General features: G+C 39.8%; 1 protein-coding gene across 3 annotated transcripts in view; it reads left to right on the top strand.

The window, feature by feature from the left end:
* The window catches only part of FTCDNL1 (formiminotransferase cyclodeaminase N-terminal like), a 42,847-nt gene extending 24,638 nt beyond the window's left edge, over positions 1-18,209 (top strand). For 2 of the 3 annotated variants that reach the window (XM_021923838.2, XM_021923837.2), the window contains exon 3: positions 17,300-18,209. In XM_021923838.2, coding sequence (XP_021779530.2) covers positions 17,300-17,736 — 437 coding nt within the window. In that variant the 3' untranslated portion in view covers positions 17,737-18,209. Of the gene's footprint in view, positions 1-7,374; positions 7,561-17,299 lie in introns of all 3 variants that reach the window. The other variant, XR_002516222.2, reaches the window with a different exon arrangement.
* Positions 18,210-18,850: the final 641 nt, after the last annotated feature.

The following is an 18,850-nucleotide window of genomic DNA, read 5'->3' as shown; positions in this document are numbered from 1 at the left end:
TGTGTTTCACACTGCATCACACCAGGAGGCTGCAGTGCCTGAGTGTCTCACTGCTGCCTTTATCTGATGTTGTGAAGTTCCTAATTGATTTTTCAGGAGGGTTTCATTTATTCATAATCTTGCCTAAAACAATCATGTTTTTAGGTGCTGCAAAATTGTGATTTTCTAATTCTATCATCACTTCCACATTTATTAGTTGGATTTTTTTTCTATTAAAATTTTTTTTTCTCATCAGTTTGGACTATCTAGCTACCCTAAAATATTGTTCATGCAGGAAGGACAGGATAAATTCTTATTATTATTTATTGTTTTTTGAGATGGAGTCTTGCTCTGTCACCCAGGCTGAAGTGCAATGGCACAATCTCGGCTCACCGCAACCTCTGCCTCCTGCGTTCAAGTGATTCTCCTGCCTCAGCCTCCAACTAGCTGGGATTACAGGTGCCCTCCACCACACCCAGCTAATTTTGTGTTTTTAGTAGAAATGGGGTTTCACCATATTGGCCAGGCTGGTCTTGAACTCTCGACCTCAAGTGATCCACCTGCTTCAGCCTCCCAAAGTGTTGGGATTATGGGTGTAAGCCACCGTGCCCAACCCATTCCTTTTTTTTGACTGAGAAATTTCTAGATAAGGAATTGGGGATTTAGAGAAAGTTTTTTTTTTTTTTCTTTTTTCTTTCTTTTCCATTTTACAGATAGAGAGGTTAAGACTCAGAAATGTAAAGTAAATTGTTCAAGATCTCCCAAATAGCTATTAAGGAGCAGAAATGGTATTCAATCCTATACTTTCTGGACTTAAAAGTGTATGTTGTTTCCACGAAACTAAAATGCACCCCTGCCCTTGAATCTCCAATTGCAGTCAGCTGGGGGTTGCTACCACAAATATCTCCCAATGCTTTGCCCTTTAGGAACCAGATTAAAGGACCTCATTTATAGGCATTCTGCCTATATAAACAGGCAGTGCTTCAGAACTGTAGCTCCAAATGGAGGGGCTGGCCTGCGTAGGCAAAGAGCTGGGCAGGGCCAGGAAACATGTCATAGTATTTGGTAGGACAGGCTTTTGGGCATCACAGTTTGTGATTTTAGGCTACTGCAGCAGCCCAAATGTGAGTTACACTAAGTTATGGGTGGAGCACATATATGTGACCAGAACAGTTTGGAGAGTTATCAGAATTTAGTTAACCTTTCCTAAATATTCTCCCATTTCTCATGCCACCTCCTCAACCACTGTAGATTTGAAGGGAGAATTTAGCTCACTGCCTGTGTTAGTCCGTTTGCATTACTGTGAATGAATACTCGAGACCTGGTAATCTATAACGAAAAGAGGTTTATTTGGCTCATGGTTCTGCAGGCTGTACAAGCATGACACCAGCATCTACTGGTCTTCTTGTTAAGGCTTAGGAAGCTCTTACTCATAGCTGTAAGGCAAAGGGGGAACAGGTGTGTCACATGGTGAGCGAGGGAGCAAGAGAGATGCTGGCTCCTTAAACAACCAGCTCTTGTGTGAACTCATAAAGGAAGAACTCACTCATTGCCATGGGAAAGCACCAAGCCACTCATGAAGGATCTGCCACCATGACTTAAACTCCTCCCATTAGGCCCCACCTCCAACACTGGGGATCACATTTCAACATGAGATTAGGAGGGGACAAACATCCCAACTGTATCACTACCTAAACATTATGTTGCAATTCCTAAACTTCGGTTGACTGTATCCCTGGCATCTAGCCCCGCCCCGCTCCAGGAGCTGTGACCCTTTGGTACTGGCTTACTTTGCTCATTATGACTTTAAGTATCGCATTTTTTTTTTTTTTTTAACAAATTAAAGGTTTGTAGCAACCCTGCATCAAGTGAGTCCATTGGTGCCATGTTTCCAACAGTGCGTGTTCACTTCATGTCTCTGTCACATTTTAGTAATTTTCGCAATACTTCAAATCTTTTCATTACTATTATGTCTTTTTTCTTTCTTTTCTTTTCTTTTTTTTTTTGAGACAGGGCCTTGCTCTGTCACCCAGGCTGGAATGCAGTGGCATGATCCTGGCTCACTGCAGCCTTGGTCTCCCAGACTGAAGCAGTCCTCTGATCTCAGCCTCCTGAGTAGCTGGCACCACAGGTGTGTGCCAACATGCCAGGTTAATTTTTGTATTTCTTGTAAAGACGGGATTTCACCTTGATGCCAAGGCTGGTCTCTAACTCCTGAGTTCGGGCAATCTGTCTGCCTCAGCCTCCCAAAGTACTGGGATTACAGGCATGAACCATCATGCCCAGCCACTATTATATCTGTTATGGTGACCTGCGATCACTGATCTTTGATGTTTGGGGTGCCATGAACCACAACCACATAAGACAGATAACTGAACTGATAAATGTGTGTTCCAGCTGCTTCATCAACTGGCTGTTCCCCCATCTCTCTTCCTTTCCTTGGGTTTCCCTGTGTACTGAGACACAATAGTACTGAAATTAGGCCAATTAATAACCCAACAATGGCCTTTAAGTGTTCAAGTAAAAGAAAGAGTCTCACATCTTGTATTTTAAATAAAAAGCTAGAAATGATTAAATTTAGGGAAGAAGACATGTTGAAAGCTGAGATAGGTCAATAGCTAGGCCTCTTCTGCCAGTTGGCCAAGTTGTGAATGCAAAGGATAAGTTCTTGAAGGAAAATAAAAGTGCTGCTACAGTGAACACACAAATGACATGAAAGCAACACAGCTTTATTGCTGATATGAAGAAAGTTTTAGTGGTCTGGATAGAAGATCAAACCAGCCACAACATTTCCTTAAGCCAAAGGCTAAGCCAAAGAAAGGCTGTAACTCTTCCTCTATTCTGTGAAGGGTGAGAGAGCTGATGAGCTACAAAAGAAAAGTTGGAATCTAGCAGAGGTTGGTTCATGAGGTTGAAGGAAAGAAGCTCCCTCCATAACATAAAAGTTCAAGGTAAAGCAGCAAGTGCTGATGTAGAAGCTGCAGCAAGTTATCCAGGAGACTGGTATCTAGCTAAGATGAAGGATGAAGGTAGGCTGGCCGCGGCAGTGGCTCATGCCTGTAATTCCAGCACTTTGGGAGACCGAGGTGGGAGGATTGCTGGAACCCAGGAGTTTGAAACCAGCCTGGGCAATATAGTGAGACTCTGTCTCTACAAAGTTTTAGAAAAAGGATGAAAGTGGCTACACTAAACAGATTTTCAGTATTGATGAAACAGCATTCTGTTGGAAGAAGAGGCCATCTAGGACTTTCATAGCTAGAGAGAAGTCCACGCCTGGCTTCAAGGAGCAGGCTGATGCTCTTATTAGGGGCGAATGCAACTGATGACCTTAAGTTGAAGCCAATGCTTATTTACCATTCAGAAAATCCAACGGCCGTTAGGAATTATACTCAGTTTACTCTGTTTGTGCTCTATAAATGCAACAACAAAGCCTGGATGACAGCACATCTGGTTACAGCCTGGTTTACTGAATACCTTAAGCCCGCTGTTGATACCTACTGGGCTCAGAAAAAAATATTCCTTTCAAAATATTCCCGCCCATTGACAATGCACCTTCTCACCCAAGAGCTCTGATGGAGATGTACAAGGAGATTAATGTTGTTTTCATGCCTGCTAACACAACATCCATTCTGCAGTCCGTGGATCAAGGAGTAGTTTTGACTTTCACATCTTATTATTTAAGAAATACATTTTGTAAGGCTATAGCTGCCATAGATAATGATTCCTTTGAAGGATCTGGAAAAAGTAAATTGGAAACCTCGTGGAGAGGATTTGCCATTCTAGATGCCTTTGAGAACATTCATGATTCTTGGGGGGAAGTCAAAGTATCAACATTAACAGGAGTTTGGAAGAAGTTGATTCCAACCCTCATGGGTGACGTTAAGACTTTAGTGGAGGAAGTCACTGCAGATGTGGTGGAAATAGCAAGAAAACTAAAATTAGAAGCGGAACCTGAAGATGTGACTGAATTGCTGAAATCTCATGATAAAACTTGAATGGAGCCCAGCATGGTGGCTCACGCCTGTAATCCCAACACTTTGGGAGGCTGCTTAGCTGGCAGATCACTTGAGGCCAGGAGTTCAAGACCAACCTGGCCAACATAGTGAAACCCATCTCTGATAAAAATACAAAAACTAGCCTGGAGCAGTGGCACACACCTGTAATTCCAGCTGCTTGGGAGGCTGAGGCATGAGAATCACTTGAACCCAGGAGGCAGATGTTGTAGTGAGCCTACATCACGCCAGGGCACTCCAGCCTGGGTGACAGAGCAAGACGCTATCTCTAAAACAAACAAACAAACAAACAAACAAAAACCCCAACAACTAAAATGGATGAGGAAAGAAAGAAGTTTCTTGATATGGAATCTACTCCTGGTGATGATGCTATGGACGTTGTTGAAATGACAATACAAGATTTAGAATATTACATAAACTGAATTGATAAAGCAGCATCAGGGTTTCAGAATATTGTTTCCAGTATTGAAAGACGTTTTACTGCGGGTAAAATACTATCAAACAGCATCACATGCTACAGAGAAATTTTAGTGAAAGGAGAAGCCAATTGATGCAGTAAACTTCACTGTGGTCTTATTTTAACACGTTAACCACAGCCACTCCAGCCTTCAGCAGCCATCGGGCTGATCAGTCAGCAACCATCAAGATCAAGGCAAGAATGTCCACCAGCAAAAAGATGATGACTTGCTGAAGCCTTAGCATTTTTTAGCAATAATTTTTTTTTTTTTTTTTTTGAGACAGGGTCTAGCTCTGTCATCAAGGCTGGAGTACAGTGGCATGATCCCAGCTCACTGCAGCCCTGACCTTCCAGGCTCAAGTGATCCTCCCACCTCAGCCTCTTAAGTAGCTGGGACTACAGGCATATGCTGCCACATCCAGGTAATTTTGTTTATTTTTTGTAGAGATGGTGTCTCACTCTGTTGCCCAGGCTGGTCTCAAACTCCTAATCTCAAGCAATCCTCCCTCCTCAGCCTTCCTAAGTGTTAGGATTACAGGCAAGAGCCACTGCACCTGGCCAATAAAGTGTTTTTAAATTAAGGTATATGTATTGGTTTCTGCAGACATAATGCTATTAAACACTTAAGAGATTACAGTATAATATAAACATAACTTTTATATGCACTGGGAAACCAAAAAATTTATGTGACTTGCTTTATTGTGATATTTGCCAGTGATATTTGCTTTATTGCTGTGGTCTGGAATCAAACCCACAATATCTCTGAGGTATGCCTGTACCTTAAAGTAGTGTTAATGAAACCGAAATCACTTAGGGCTAAAATAAACTTAGATTTTCTTGGCTTTATGGTATCTACAATACCAGGGACTTCTAATGCTGGAGTTGCTACCTGATTCAGAGAAAGAACATTTCCCAGGCTGGGCGTGGTGACTCACACCTCTAATCCCAGCATTTTGGGAGGCTGAGGCAGGCAGATCACTTGAGGTCAGAAGTTCGAGACCAGCCTGGCCAATATGGTGAAACTCTGTTTACTAAAAATACAAAAATTAACCAGGTGTGGTAGCAGTTTCCTGTAATCCCAGCTACTCTGGAGGCTGAGGCAGGAGAATCCTCTGAACTCGGGAGGCTGAAGTTGCAGTGAGCCAACATCATGCCACTGCACTGCAGCCTGGGCGACAGCATGCAACTCCATCTCAAAAAACAAACAAACAAACAAACAAAAAACCAGGCTGGTCATGGTGGCTTATGCCTGTAATCCCAGCACTTTGGGAAGCTGAGGCAGGTGGATCACGAGGTCAAGAGTTCAAGACTAGCCTGGCCAGCATGGTGAAACCCTGTCTCTACTAAAAATACAAAAAAAAATTAGCTGGGCATGGTGGCACGTGCTTGTAATCCAAGCTACTTGCGGGGGCTGAGGCAAGAGAATTGCTTGAACCCAGGAAGCGGAGTTCGCAGTGAGCTAAGATTGCACCACTACACTCCAGCCTGGGCAACAGAGTGAGACTCCATCTCAAAAAACAAACAAACAAACAAAAAAACCACCAAAACCAAAACATTTCCTAAGACTTTTTACACCCCAGTGGTACCAAATGTTTTTTCGGTGTCTTCCACATTTCACTTCTTCCATTAACATGGCAGCCTGCATTAGAATTAAACAAATAATAAACCTTGAAATTGCAGTTGGGACGGTCTCCTATGCTTATTGTGGCCAGAAGTCTCATCTCAGCCCTTATTTTGATGATCCATGATATGTAACAAATAAAGAAGGCCTGCACTCCTGCTATCCCAGGCCAGCACCAGAATTCCCTTAGCACCTGTATTCCGTATATCAGACAAAATGTAATGCCATCTCTGTGCTTGCTTACAGGGGACTATAATTAGCTCCTAGAAAACAAGCAGAGGTCCTGTGAAGGAGTAATCTAGAAAAGCCCAGCAATTCTATATTTTGCCTTGAGAAGATAAAATCATATCCAGAGAATCCAGATATGAAGAATGGCAGAGGAAGATGAAAAATGTTCTGTCATTTGGAGTAATCTCCAATTTTGTTTAAATATTAGGCTTCCTTATAGAGCATCTGGCTCAGAGCTGTCCAATAGAACTTTCTGTGGTGATGGAAATATTCTTTATGTGTGCTGTCCAATATGGAGACCACTAGCCATGTGTGGTTATTAAGTACTTGAAATGTGACAAGTGCAACTAAAAAACTTCATTTTTCATTTTTTTCTTTTCTTTTTTTAGTTTTTGTAGAGATAGGGATCTAACTATGTTGCCCAGGCTGTTCTCGAACTCCTGGCTTCACGCTATCCTCCTGCGTCAGCCTCCCAAAGTACTGGAATTACAGGCATGAGCCACTTCCCTGGCCCATTTTATTTAATTTTAATCGATTAAAATTTTAGTTCTAGAGATAAATCCTAATGAAAATTTTAATTGATTAGAATTAATTTTTAATAGCACATACAGCTGGGGGCTGCTATATTAGACAGTGTGGTTACTGGCCCTTGCCCTCCTAACTTTTTATACCTTCTGACAATATTTACAAGTTGGGACTATTATAACATTGTTCAAAAATTGAAGGCACTAATTTCATTAATCCTACATATACATTTCCACTGTGAAATTAGCTTTGCAATGGGTTAGAAATTCAAGTCTCCTTGTATCAAGGCAAGCTTTTATTGTGAGATTAACTTCAATGGAACATTCATTATGTTTAAGCTTTGATGTTTAAAATTTGTATAAATCATGTGCTTTAGTGGTGATGCTTGTGCAACAGTGTGCAACTTCATGCCTGGTCTGGACACTTAGAAATGACTAAAATGATGAGTTCTATGTTAAATATGTTTTACTACAGCAAAAAAACTATATGCTTTGGTTTTTAAGATTTGGCTTGATTGTGATTTTCTTTGGTTAAAATTCCCTCTGCTGCAGGCCTTGCTGAGGATCTGGTGCGGCATGTTCCTGGCTGTAGCGTGTTTCTCTTTGGCGAAGCTGACCTGCCTGAGAAGCGTAGTCTTGTCCAGAGAAGGAAGCAGCTGGGTTGGTTCACGAGGAGAGATTTCAGTGCTCTTTAGCCTGACCTGGGAGCTGCCCCTGCCCGAAGATGTGGTTTAACAGGTTCTGAGCATGGTTTTTGCTTTGCTCTGTATTTTTTTTTTTTTTTTTAAACTTGAGGTCCCCTTTCTGAGTCACACCCTCTTAATGCAGGAAGAGTTATAGGAGTGGCTACTTCTTAAATGGGTGAGGCTCTCCTTTCTGCTGTTACTCTCACCCGGGCCCTGTTAAGCTAACCTGTGAGCCTAGAAGCACCCGTCAGGTATTTGATGAGGGCCCCCAGAAGTGATATTCAAGATATATCATTAGCCCTGCAATGTGATCACTGATGAAAAGAATGCTCATAGCTCCTGGCACTGGGGCAGGGTCCTGGAGCCCCTATCTGTGAATGGTGTGGGGTGTGCCCTGGGGTGTGATGGAGACACCTGGGGAGGGAGGACTTAGGGAGAGATCATTTCTAGCTGGTAGAAAGGTCTTTCAATACTTAAATATCAGTGTAGCCAAGCTGGTGCTTACAGCTGGAAATCAGTTCTAGAGGAACCCTGGAAAAAATCTTCTCTAAATAACGGACTTCTAGAATACAGAGACTAAAGACTGGGAAAGGAAACTATTCCTTCCCCTGGCTCTCATCAACTTTTGCCTCTCTCTGCCACTCCTGACCTCTCTCCCTGCCCCACCCCTAAGGGATGTATCAGGAAAAGGTGGAACTCCTCCTTGTTGCCTGCATTTCCAGCATCCTAGTGTCACTTATTTGAGTCTCAATTGTTTCATTCTCAAACATCTGTTGGGGGCCACAAATTAAACCATGTAAGCTCACATTTTGATGGTCAATCAATAACTTAAGCAGTTACCAAAATACTAGATATCCAAGGAGTGAAAGGTGGGTGAGCATAAGAAACACATTTCTCATGGCACAGCTCTGCCAGAGCCCTGCAGAATCATTTACACATAGGTCTTTGGTTACTAGCCCCTGGCACAGAATTCTGATCTTAAACAAATAATATCTATAATCAAGTAGAGCAATGCAATTAAAAAAAAAAACAGCACAGGTTTTGGGGCTATGCTGAAATCCCAGCCTTGCTATTTGCTGGCTGCGTGATCGTGGTTCCTTGGTCTTGTTATGCTTTGGTTCCCATATCTATAAAATGGACGTAATAATGTCTCCCTCTCATTACTGTGAAGTCGAAATGATGTCAGTAAAGTGCCTGACACAGTACTAAAGGGCCATTTTTTTCTTCCCTATGAAGAGGAGATTTAATAAAAGTGATATTATAAATGTATTTCATTCAACATTTTGTTATAGAAAAAAGGAAGAGACTGATTGCTCTCTGCCAATTTGAACCTCACATATTTTCCCATGATTTGTCTCACAAATGGAGAAGTGTAAAGTTTTATGACTAAATTTTCAGAAATCTATTTCCTGGTTTCTAATTTGAGCCTTCCTAAAGACTGAAGAGATTATACCACAGATGCAGTCGCTTCAGTGCCAGGTGGACTGGTATTGCAGTCAGGTGGACAGGAATTAGACATAGGTATACTGCTATCAGAGCATTAGGTTAAGCAAACACTTGAATAACTTAATTCTCATTTTTGCAATGCTGTTAGAATAAATGGGTTGATATATGGGAAAAACTTTAACCTGATATAAAAGGCGTAAGACCGAATGCCAATATTATCACTAATTATGTTTAGTTTCCTAAGAACAAACTCGATATGTAGTTGTTTAAAGTAAAAGGAGGATTGCCTCCCAGTCTGATCTATCACCTGCCTATGGTTGGATAATCTGTGCCTCTGCCTCATCATGATCTATTTTATATTGTTTGATTTGAAATGGTCAACACATTGGGATTTCTGATTTTTTCTTTTTCTTTCTTTCTTTCTTTTTTTTTTTTTTTTCTTTTTGAGACAGGGTCTCATGGCATTTGCCTAGGCTGGAGTGCAGTGGTGCAATCTCGGCTCACTACAGCCACAACCTCCTGGGCTCAGGCAATTCCCCCACCTCATCCTTCCAAGTATATTTTGTAGAGACAGGGATTCACCATATTGCCCAGGCTGGTCTCAAAACTCCTGGACTCAGGCAATCTACCCACCTCGGCCTCCCAAAGTCCTGGGATTATAGGCGTGAGCCACTGTGCCTGGGCCATGATTTTATTCTGTTTTTACTCACATGGAGATCTGTAATTTACATAAAAATTTTCATAAAAATTTGCAAATCCCAAGTTAAAACATTAAGATGCCAAAATTGGCACAACGAATGTTTAAAGATGATATTTTAAAGGTAATATTTAATACTGGGGAAGATGTAGTTAGAGACATTTACAGTGTTAATGATAGTATAAATTGGTATAAACTTTTTAGAAGTGAGCTTGTGATACGTATGAAGAGCTCTAAAAATGTATATAACTGCCTTTCAGGAATTCTAGATCTAGAGATAAATCCTAAGGAAATAGCAAAAGGGACATGTACAAGGATGTTTATCAAAGCGTTATTTATAATAGCAAATACTGAAAATAATGGAAATGTTTGCTATTTGGGAATGTTTATATAAACTGTGGCATACTCAAGCATGATGTTTTAGAAGAACCTTCAGAGACATAGAAAATGCAGTCTAATGTAGAGAGAATTTGCAGTTAAGTTAGTTAATAAAACAGATATTAAGTACCTGCTGTGTGCTAAGCAGTATCACCAGTGGGCAAAATAGAACTTAGGTTTCCTCAAAGAACTTACATTGTAGTTGGGGAGGGGCAAAGAGACAGATCATAAATAAAAATCTTAATAAACAAATGAATTATGTAGTACATTAGAAAATAACAGGTGCTACAGCCAAAATAAATATTGAACAGGACAAGGGCATTAAGAGTTCTAGAATGGGGCCGTATTGTGATTATAGGTGGAATAATCCAAATTAGGCCTCTTTGTAAAGGCAATATTAGAGCAAAGACTTGAAGGAGTGAGACCACTAGCCACGTGGAGATGTGGAGGAGAGTTTTAGGCAGAGGGAATAGTCAGTGCAAGGGATACCAGGTAGTATAGGCAGCGTGATCTCAATATTGTAAAATATATATGTACATAGTTTGTTTGTATTATATATGAAAAACATTTTTAAATTCTTAAAGCTTCCAACATATTTTCATAATATCTCTAAATCAATCCTGTGATTATTTCCGTCATCTTCCCTGCAGAGTAATTAGTAAGATTTATTAGTGGTAAATTTTATAAAAGCTAAGTTTCAGTGCCTGTATTTGGATTATATTTGATGGCATATTCATGATAAGAAGGGAAAAGGAGCACAGCTCTTCCCGTATATGCCTTTTTCCACTGGTACCCATGACCAAGGGTAGAAACTTTAGCTTGTGAAAGAAACAAGAAAATTACGATTTGCCAAGTTTGAGCAGTCTGTTTGTGCATCATTTAGTAGGCTCAATGCAGATGCTAATAGCAGAAAAGTAAAGTATTTCAAGGAGGATCAGTGAATAAGGGATGTGAATAAACAATTAGTTTCTAATATTCCTCACACTAGATAGTAGAGTTTAAGACTTTCTACTAAAATATTAGGTTACCTTAATTGCACATATTCTTCCTTAAACAATAATCCAGAAAGAAGTAAATTGCTTTCTTTCTTTCTTTTTTTTTTTTTTGAGATGGAATCTCACTCTGTCACCCAGGCTAGAGCACAGTGGTGCAATCTCAACTCACTGCAAGTTCTACCTCCCAGGTTCAAGAGATTCCTCTGCCTCAGCCTCCCGAGTAGCTGGGGCTACAGGCGCGCACCACCATGCATGGCTAATTTTTTGTATTTTAGTAGAGACGGGGGGTTTCACCATGTTGGCCAGGAGGGTCTCGAACTCCTGACCTCGTGATCCGCCCACCTCGGCCTCCCAAAGTGCTGAGATTACAGGCATGAGCCACCGTGCCTGGCTGTAAATCGCTTTCATTTTTTGAAGTAATATCTACTGAAGTATAATTTATAATACCTCTTTCTTTAGGGTAGAAATGTTATTCATCTAATTTTTCAATGAATTTGGTTCCCAACAATAGCGATTTTGCACTTGCTTAAATTTAATTGGCTTTATATATTTTTCTAACATTTTTTTTGGTTATGTCAGTGTTTCCCAACATATTTTTCCCTCCCACCAAAACAGAAAAACCTCAACACATTGTTGCTATGTTTATGTTTTTTCCTACAAAAATTAAATAGAAATGATTGGCGCTATCAACTGTACAGTATAGTCAACAATCCAGGACAAATTAATTTACACAGTACTGCAGAGGAAGCAGAATCTATAAGGAAACAGGTTTCTGTTTTGAAGTTCCCAAAGAATATTATAAACAGAAGAGAAAAAGAAGTGAGCTCAGAAATGATTAACACCCATAGTCAGTGCCAAACACACAAAATCTTTTAAGCCAAATTCCTTTTAAAAGTTTGTAGTTGGCCAGCTTGTGGGGAACATAAATAAGGGCAAAGCAGTAATAGTTGATACTTTTAGATCTATAAATAAATACTTCATACATATATATTTAAAACCCTAAACATTTATGGGGTAATTTAAACACTGCTGTCCGATATGTTGTATGAATGGCCTGCATGTATGCATCATTGTTTAAAAATGCGGGGAAAATTCTTTGAACTGTAGTTTCATATGATGCCCTAGGAGTCAGAGATGGAGGTAATTGGTACATCTTGGAATCAGGGGCTTCTGTTTAGTTATTTAAATGGGTTACTGAGCACTTTCCTGCTTACTTCTTTCTACTATAAATAAGAAATGCATCATCAGGCACTTTTCTTGACATTGAATACTCCAATTTACTCCACACCAAAACTTTATCTGGTATTTGAAAAATAATTTCCAGTTTTAGAATGAGTCTCATTTTAAGGAGCCTATTTTTAAAAATCATTTGCTGATGCTGGCTAGGAAGCCTAGTTGGAATGATGAAAAATGGAAGTCTCAATGTGTCACTAAGCATGTAACCTACAATTGGAACATGAAGGACTTAGACTTTGCCTGAACTCAGGGAGGGCACTGTTCTATTTTTGAAAAACCTGAGAGTAGCAAGTCACTTGAGTTTCCCTCTTATCTGGACTCGCTTCGTTATGGGAGGTTAATTTATACTTATGTTTGTAATGTCTTCTGAATTATTTCTACTCTGAAAGATTCAAAGGCAATAGAATGAGGTTCACAGTGCCTCACTGAGCAAGGAAACGTCATAGCCATTTTACAGGAAGACAGCTGAGCAGAGGCAGTGTCCCGTTGAGGTGGAACTTGAATTTGGACCCACGAGAGTACTTCCTAGCCCTGTGGCACACAGTTCTCACTTAGCTTTCTTTTCTGTGAATTCAGCCACATGCACACAAGTCCCGCATTCTTCCCGCCGTGGTAGCATTGGACTTAGCAATTATGTTTGAGTTTTATGGCTTTAGTCATCAAATGTCCTGTTTCAGCTGTGGTTTCTCTTTAGTGCATGGTCTAAAAAATTTAAAATACCAATATATAATGATAACTAATTGTTTTTGGTATAATAACTGTTTATATTTTTGAACCTGAGTTCTGAGTCTGGTGACCTTTCTCTGTTTGTTACTCTGAAGCAAAGTCCACATTTAGGCTAGGGTTTTACCTTATTTTAACCTTCTTCCTGTTTTTATACTCAGGAACCTGCATGGTTCCTGGCACTCACCAGGTTTTCAGTAACAAAGTTTTTTTTTGTTTTTGAGACAGAGTCTCGCTCTGTCACCAGGCTGGAGTGCAGTGGCGCGATCTCGGCTCACTGCAACCTCCACCTCCTGGGTTCAAGTGATTCTCCTGCCTCAGCCTCCTGAGTAGCTGGGACTACAGGCGCGTGCCACCATGCTCAGCTAATTTTTGTATTTTTAGTAGAGATGGGGTTTCACGATATTGGCCAGGCTGGTCTCGATCTCCTTACCTTGTGATCCGCCCACCTCGACCTCCCAAAGTGCTGGGATTATAGGCATGAGCCACCGCGCCCAGCCCAGTAACAAAGTGTTTAATGAGGGAGTTGAATTGGTTGAAAAGAATCTGTTTATTCAAACTGTAATGCAGTCCACAAATTTGAAGTTTTCTCTTTAGATGTAAAAGTACCAAATATCCTAAAACACCATCCCAGCTCTCTCTTCATGCATGCTTTAATACTGGCCACCAAAGAGGAGTATAATTTAATGAATGGAACTTCTGAAGACACCCCTAAACAACTTTGGACCTCCTAAAGTGAAACTCTTCTGTAGAGTTAAAATATGTAGAATCCTTTCACCTTTAATTGATTGAAAATGATGGTGCCTGGAACTATTTTTGAGAATAATTTTGATCTAAAGGGAAAAAAATACATGTGTTTCTTCTGAGTGCTGCTTTTCCATTTTCCTAATGGGCTCTTCACTATTGTTTTGTCTGAATGCAGTTTTTTATTTGTGTTATTCCAGACATGGTCCTACCACAAGCATCTTTAAACCAGACATTAATAGCATAGTTCACAGTCATTACTGCCAGTGCTCAAACACAAATATTGCATTTGTGTTTGCGAAAGCTACACATCAGATGTTAATTAAGTGCATTTGGTTTTTTTCTGCTTAAACAATCTGGCATAAAGAGTTTACATCCATATCAGTTCACCATAAGGTCTCAACAATATCTAAATCACCAGCCGTACAGTATATGATAAATACAGTGTTTCTACACAAGAAAATAACGGAATTGTCAGGAAAACATCAGTCCTGTTATATTTCTCTGTGAAATAATAGCAACTGAATATCAGTTTCTTTTTCTTTTTGATAAAAAAGTATTTAACTAGGAGTAAACACCAATATTTAGAATGATAAATTTTTCATTAAAGCACACATGGAAAGCGAAATCATACCAAAGATTTTTTTCCTTGTTTTTAGCTTGCTTCAGGGCGTTGTGACAGTTGTGTTGGAAGAAAATTGGAATTTCAGCCTTGCAGTGAGGGGATTCGTGCTGCCACCAGAGCAGCCGAGTGCCAATCTGCGGGAGGTGGGAGTGGAGCGAAACCGCAAACTGAGAAACAAACTTTCACATCAGGTTTCTAATTTTAGAGCAAAAAGTGGAATTACTTTAATTATATGACATTTAACTAGAAATACGATTTGCTGGGATTAATTATCTCTCTCATTTAAAATACCTTCTTAGTAGGTTTAAATTAACATAAAAAATCAAATTCAGCATTTAAATAAGGTCAATGGGACTGCTGGATTTAAACACAGAATCTGATTCAGTATAATTGGATCACCGTATTGGTTTTGACTTGGAAGGATTAAATGGAGGAAATTGGAAAAGCGTGAATTTGGGCAGAAAGAGAAATTTTCTCTTCTTTCTTTCTTTCTTCTTTCACCCTCTAAGAGAGAGAAGTTTCCCCACCTTGGGGAGGAAACTATTACCCTGATTAAGTCAGAAACATCTCAGATTCGTTAACTGTCTCTGTTTTTTCACTACTTGAATAAGAAATAGTAATAAAACAAAAATATTGTGTAACTAAAGCTTACTAGAAGAATTTAAAATATATATGACAAGGGCCCGTTTGAAAAATGATTATTCTGTGTTAAGTGATTACCTCTTATTTTATTTAAAAGCATATGAAAGTTATTTCTGATGTTTTATTTTGCTAGAAAAAAATGAACTTTATGCTTTTGAAGGAATTTTAAAAATAAGAGTTTCATTTTAGTCAAGTAAGTCGGTGTTGGGACACTGAACAGCGTACATTTCTTTATTGAACTCTTGTCCTTAGGGCTTACATCTAAACTTACTTTATCTTTAATAATTTATCTTAGGCAATGAGTTCATTTATAGCAAGAATGATCAACTTTGGAAATTCTACTCACAAGGGGAAGTTATTAGACATGTGATGGTAGAGGATGTCTTGGAATTTGCTGGGTGAGGGATTCAGGAAAAGTCCCAGGGCCACAGGGATGGAATGACCCATGTCATGGGGAGAGCCCCAGGTCCATAAGCAGGAACTTCCTTTGAAAGTGACTTGCTCCCCAAGGCTGATGAATTGCATGTGAATATCTGAATGTGACTGGGCATCTCAAAGGTATGGGTATGGGACAGCAAAGTGTAATGGTGAAGCACTACAGGCCTGGTAAGGATTTTGAATGGTTGTGCTGATGTAACCCTCAGTGTTATATACTCTTCAGCAAAACCTGAGTGTGATCCAACTATTTGTTGGAACGATGGTAAAGTTATTACCATTCCTTGAGTCAAAATAGGATATGTACACTAGATTTGAGGACATAAGACTATTTGTAACATTACTTGTTGGGGGGTAGATGAGAGAAAAATGTTTGGATGTTTTCTGTTAATAGTGGCAACATTAACATTGACAAAAATTCCAGTTATACTCTGTGCAATGTTAAAACTGATATAGTTCTTAAAGATATTTAGGGTAAGTGATTGGGACATGAGATGATGAGAGAGATGTATTGACTGTTAGGAAATTTAATTTTTATGAAATCAGCATTATGGGGAAATACTGTAATCTGATTCATTCCTGCAGAATTCCCAGGAGGAAGAGGCCCAGCCTCGGGAGTTGAAATGTTTCATTATGTACATGTGTGGGAAAAAGATGAAATGTGGTTTCCGTGTGCTGATTTTCTGTAAAACATCTATTAGTATGAGAGTAGCCAGGCTAGGCAACAGAGCCCCCAAACCATCAAGTCTAGGGAAAAGTGAACCGAGAAGGCACTTCTCTGATGGATACTGACATCAGGAGCAATAAGTTTGAAAGTAGCAAGAAAAAGGAATGACAGTAAAATAATGTTGAAATAGTAGCTAAGAAATGATCACATGTTGAAGATGAGGTCAGCCCTTTATCCCTCACCAATCCCTGCTTAACTTTGCTTTTAGAAATGTAAGGTTCCCCAAAAATGAGGAAACTGCAAATGTAAGCTTTTTATACCAATGCTAATTTAACCAAGTTGTCCATCTTATAGTGTAAACTATAATTAGAGCCACACTATTTATGTAACGTGAGCCGCACCATCCCTGAGACAGGGAAAAGCGGGACATTTGCCCCTGAACTGTAGCGTAACAGGGCTGTAGAGTGGCAATGGCCATCTCAGTCTCTTGTGAAGCTGGGGATAAAAGAAAGAGGTGCCTCCAACAGGTTGTACAAAGAGAAAGGCACGAGGTTTATAAGTCTGTGTGAGGGGATTCTTGTGTTTTGTTTGGCTCCAAACCCTGCCAAACTCACATCATCACAAAACACATGAGTCCCTTTGCTCTTCCCAGTTTCAAGGCTGTTTGTTAGTTTTTAGTGACTTCTTTCCCTAGTTAAGACTGGTTTTGAGATTCACTTTAATCTGATATTAACCTAATTCAATAATGACAAATGTTTGTTTCAGGGAGAGGGAGTGGTGGGTACAGAGGTGTGATTTACTCCTGTCTCTGAGACTCTTAGGCCTGTCATTGAATTCCAAACCCCATGGAGATGGCCTTGGAAATGAATAAAGTTCCAAGGCCTGTTGCTGCTGATGGACTTAGCTCTTAACCATGCTTTTCTTTCTCTGTTGGTATTTTGGAAAGTTTGAGCTCTTTTAGGAAAAAAAAAATCCTTCAGATACTTTTATAGTAGATAAAGTTACCTGATTATATCCTAAATACTTTCGTTATGGAAAAAAAATATCTTCAGAAAATTCTGGAGTTGACAATGAGGAATATTTGTACTGTTTTTAAATAAAACCGAGTAAAGGAAACGCCTCTGATTAAAACTGGCTGACGAATAGAATCTTCAAAACGAGGCTTTTGTTATGCCTGATTAACATGCTTTTCTAATGATTTAGGTGTTGGTGCCAGCCCGTATGTGATGAACTGCAACATTATCATAGATTCTGAAGACATGTCTGCAGGAAGAGAGATCGCTAGTGCCATTCGGGGCTCAAATGCAAATGGATTGAAGGGTGTCCAAGCAATGGCTTTTCCCCACGAGGGAAAAATTGAAATAGCCTGCAACGTGGAGAGTTTTGATGACCAAGAAGCTGCAGAAATCTCAGAAGACTTCCAATATGTGTCTTACAGTGTCCTTGGTGATCAGTTTTCTTACGTGTCTCCTCATTACATAGAAGCTCAAGTTAAAAAGTTGGCAAGTGATTGGGGAATTGGTACTAAAGGGAGAGCATTAGTTGGATTTACACCCCAAGAGTGCAAGAACTGTGCTGAATATGCTATAAAGGAAAATATTGGGGAATTCTGGAAGATTCGGGGAGGTGTTTTCATGTGATCCAATCTAAGGCCTCACTGAAATTTTAAGGAAAATTATTAGTCGTTACAAAATTTTCTTTTGGGCAGTGAAGATGTGGAGAAACTACAAAGAGCTTAGTTGCAGCCATGTATTGGAAAATTGAAAGCATTCTTTGTTCAACAACAACAAGTGTTCATAGATTATTCTTAATTACCTTGTATTTCTAGTCTTGTTACAATTTCGAGAGAATCTACTTTGTATCATGTGCTAGTAATTTGTGAGCATTAGAAGCTCTTCTCAATCAACTGAGTAAAATGGCCATGGTTTCTGAACCATCTTTCATTATTATAAGAAAACAAGATAAAATGGACTTGATTGGATTTTCCTGAATGAACTCTCAAGTTCCATATTCAACTCTCATGTTTTGAGTAATTACTACTTTATTTATTTATTTTTTTGAGACAGGGTCTCACTCTGTCACCTAGGCTCATGGATCATTGCAGCCTCTCCCTCCTGGGCTTAGGCAGCCCATCACCTCAACTTCCCAAGTAGAGGGGACTACAGGCACCAGCCACCACACCAAGCTCATTTTTGTATGTTTTGTAGAGACAGAATCTGATTGTGTTGCTCAAGCTAATCTCAAACTCCTGGCTAATTATTCTTTTAATATGTACATTTTAAAAAATCAAGACTGGGTACAGTGGTTCATGCCTGTAATCCCAACACTTTGGGAGGCCAAGGTGGGTGAATCACTTGAGCCTAGCAGTTTGAGACCAAACTCAAACTGGGCAACGTGACAAAACCACATCTTTACAAAAATTACAAAAATTAGCCAGGCATGGCAGTGCACACCTGTAGTAGCTACTTGGAAAGCTAAGGTGGGAGGATGACCTGAGCACAGGAGGTCGAGGCAAGATCATGCAGTGAGCCATGATTGTGCTACTGCACTCCAGCCTAGGCAACAGAATGGGACCCTGTCTCAAAAAGAAAGAAAAAATCAAATACTAAGTGACTAAAAAATGGGAGGGTAACAAAATATAATCTCCCTTTCAAAGCATGATGGTTCATTCTTGCCTTACTACTTTTAGGATGTTCTGCTGTTCATAAACCAGATATAGAATTTTGAAATGTTTATATAGGGAGATGGCATGAT

This window comes from Papio anubis, chromosome 10, assembly GCF_008728515.1.
Source record: "Papio anubis isolate 15944 chromosome 10, Panubis1.0, whole genome shotgun sequence".
Lineage (NCBI taxonomy): Eukaryota > Metazoa > Chordata > Mammalia > Primates > Cercopithecidae > Papio > Papio anubis.
This window is presented reverse-complemented; position numbering and strand designations above follow the sequence as displayed.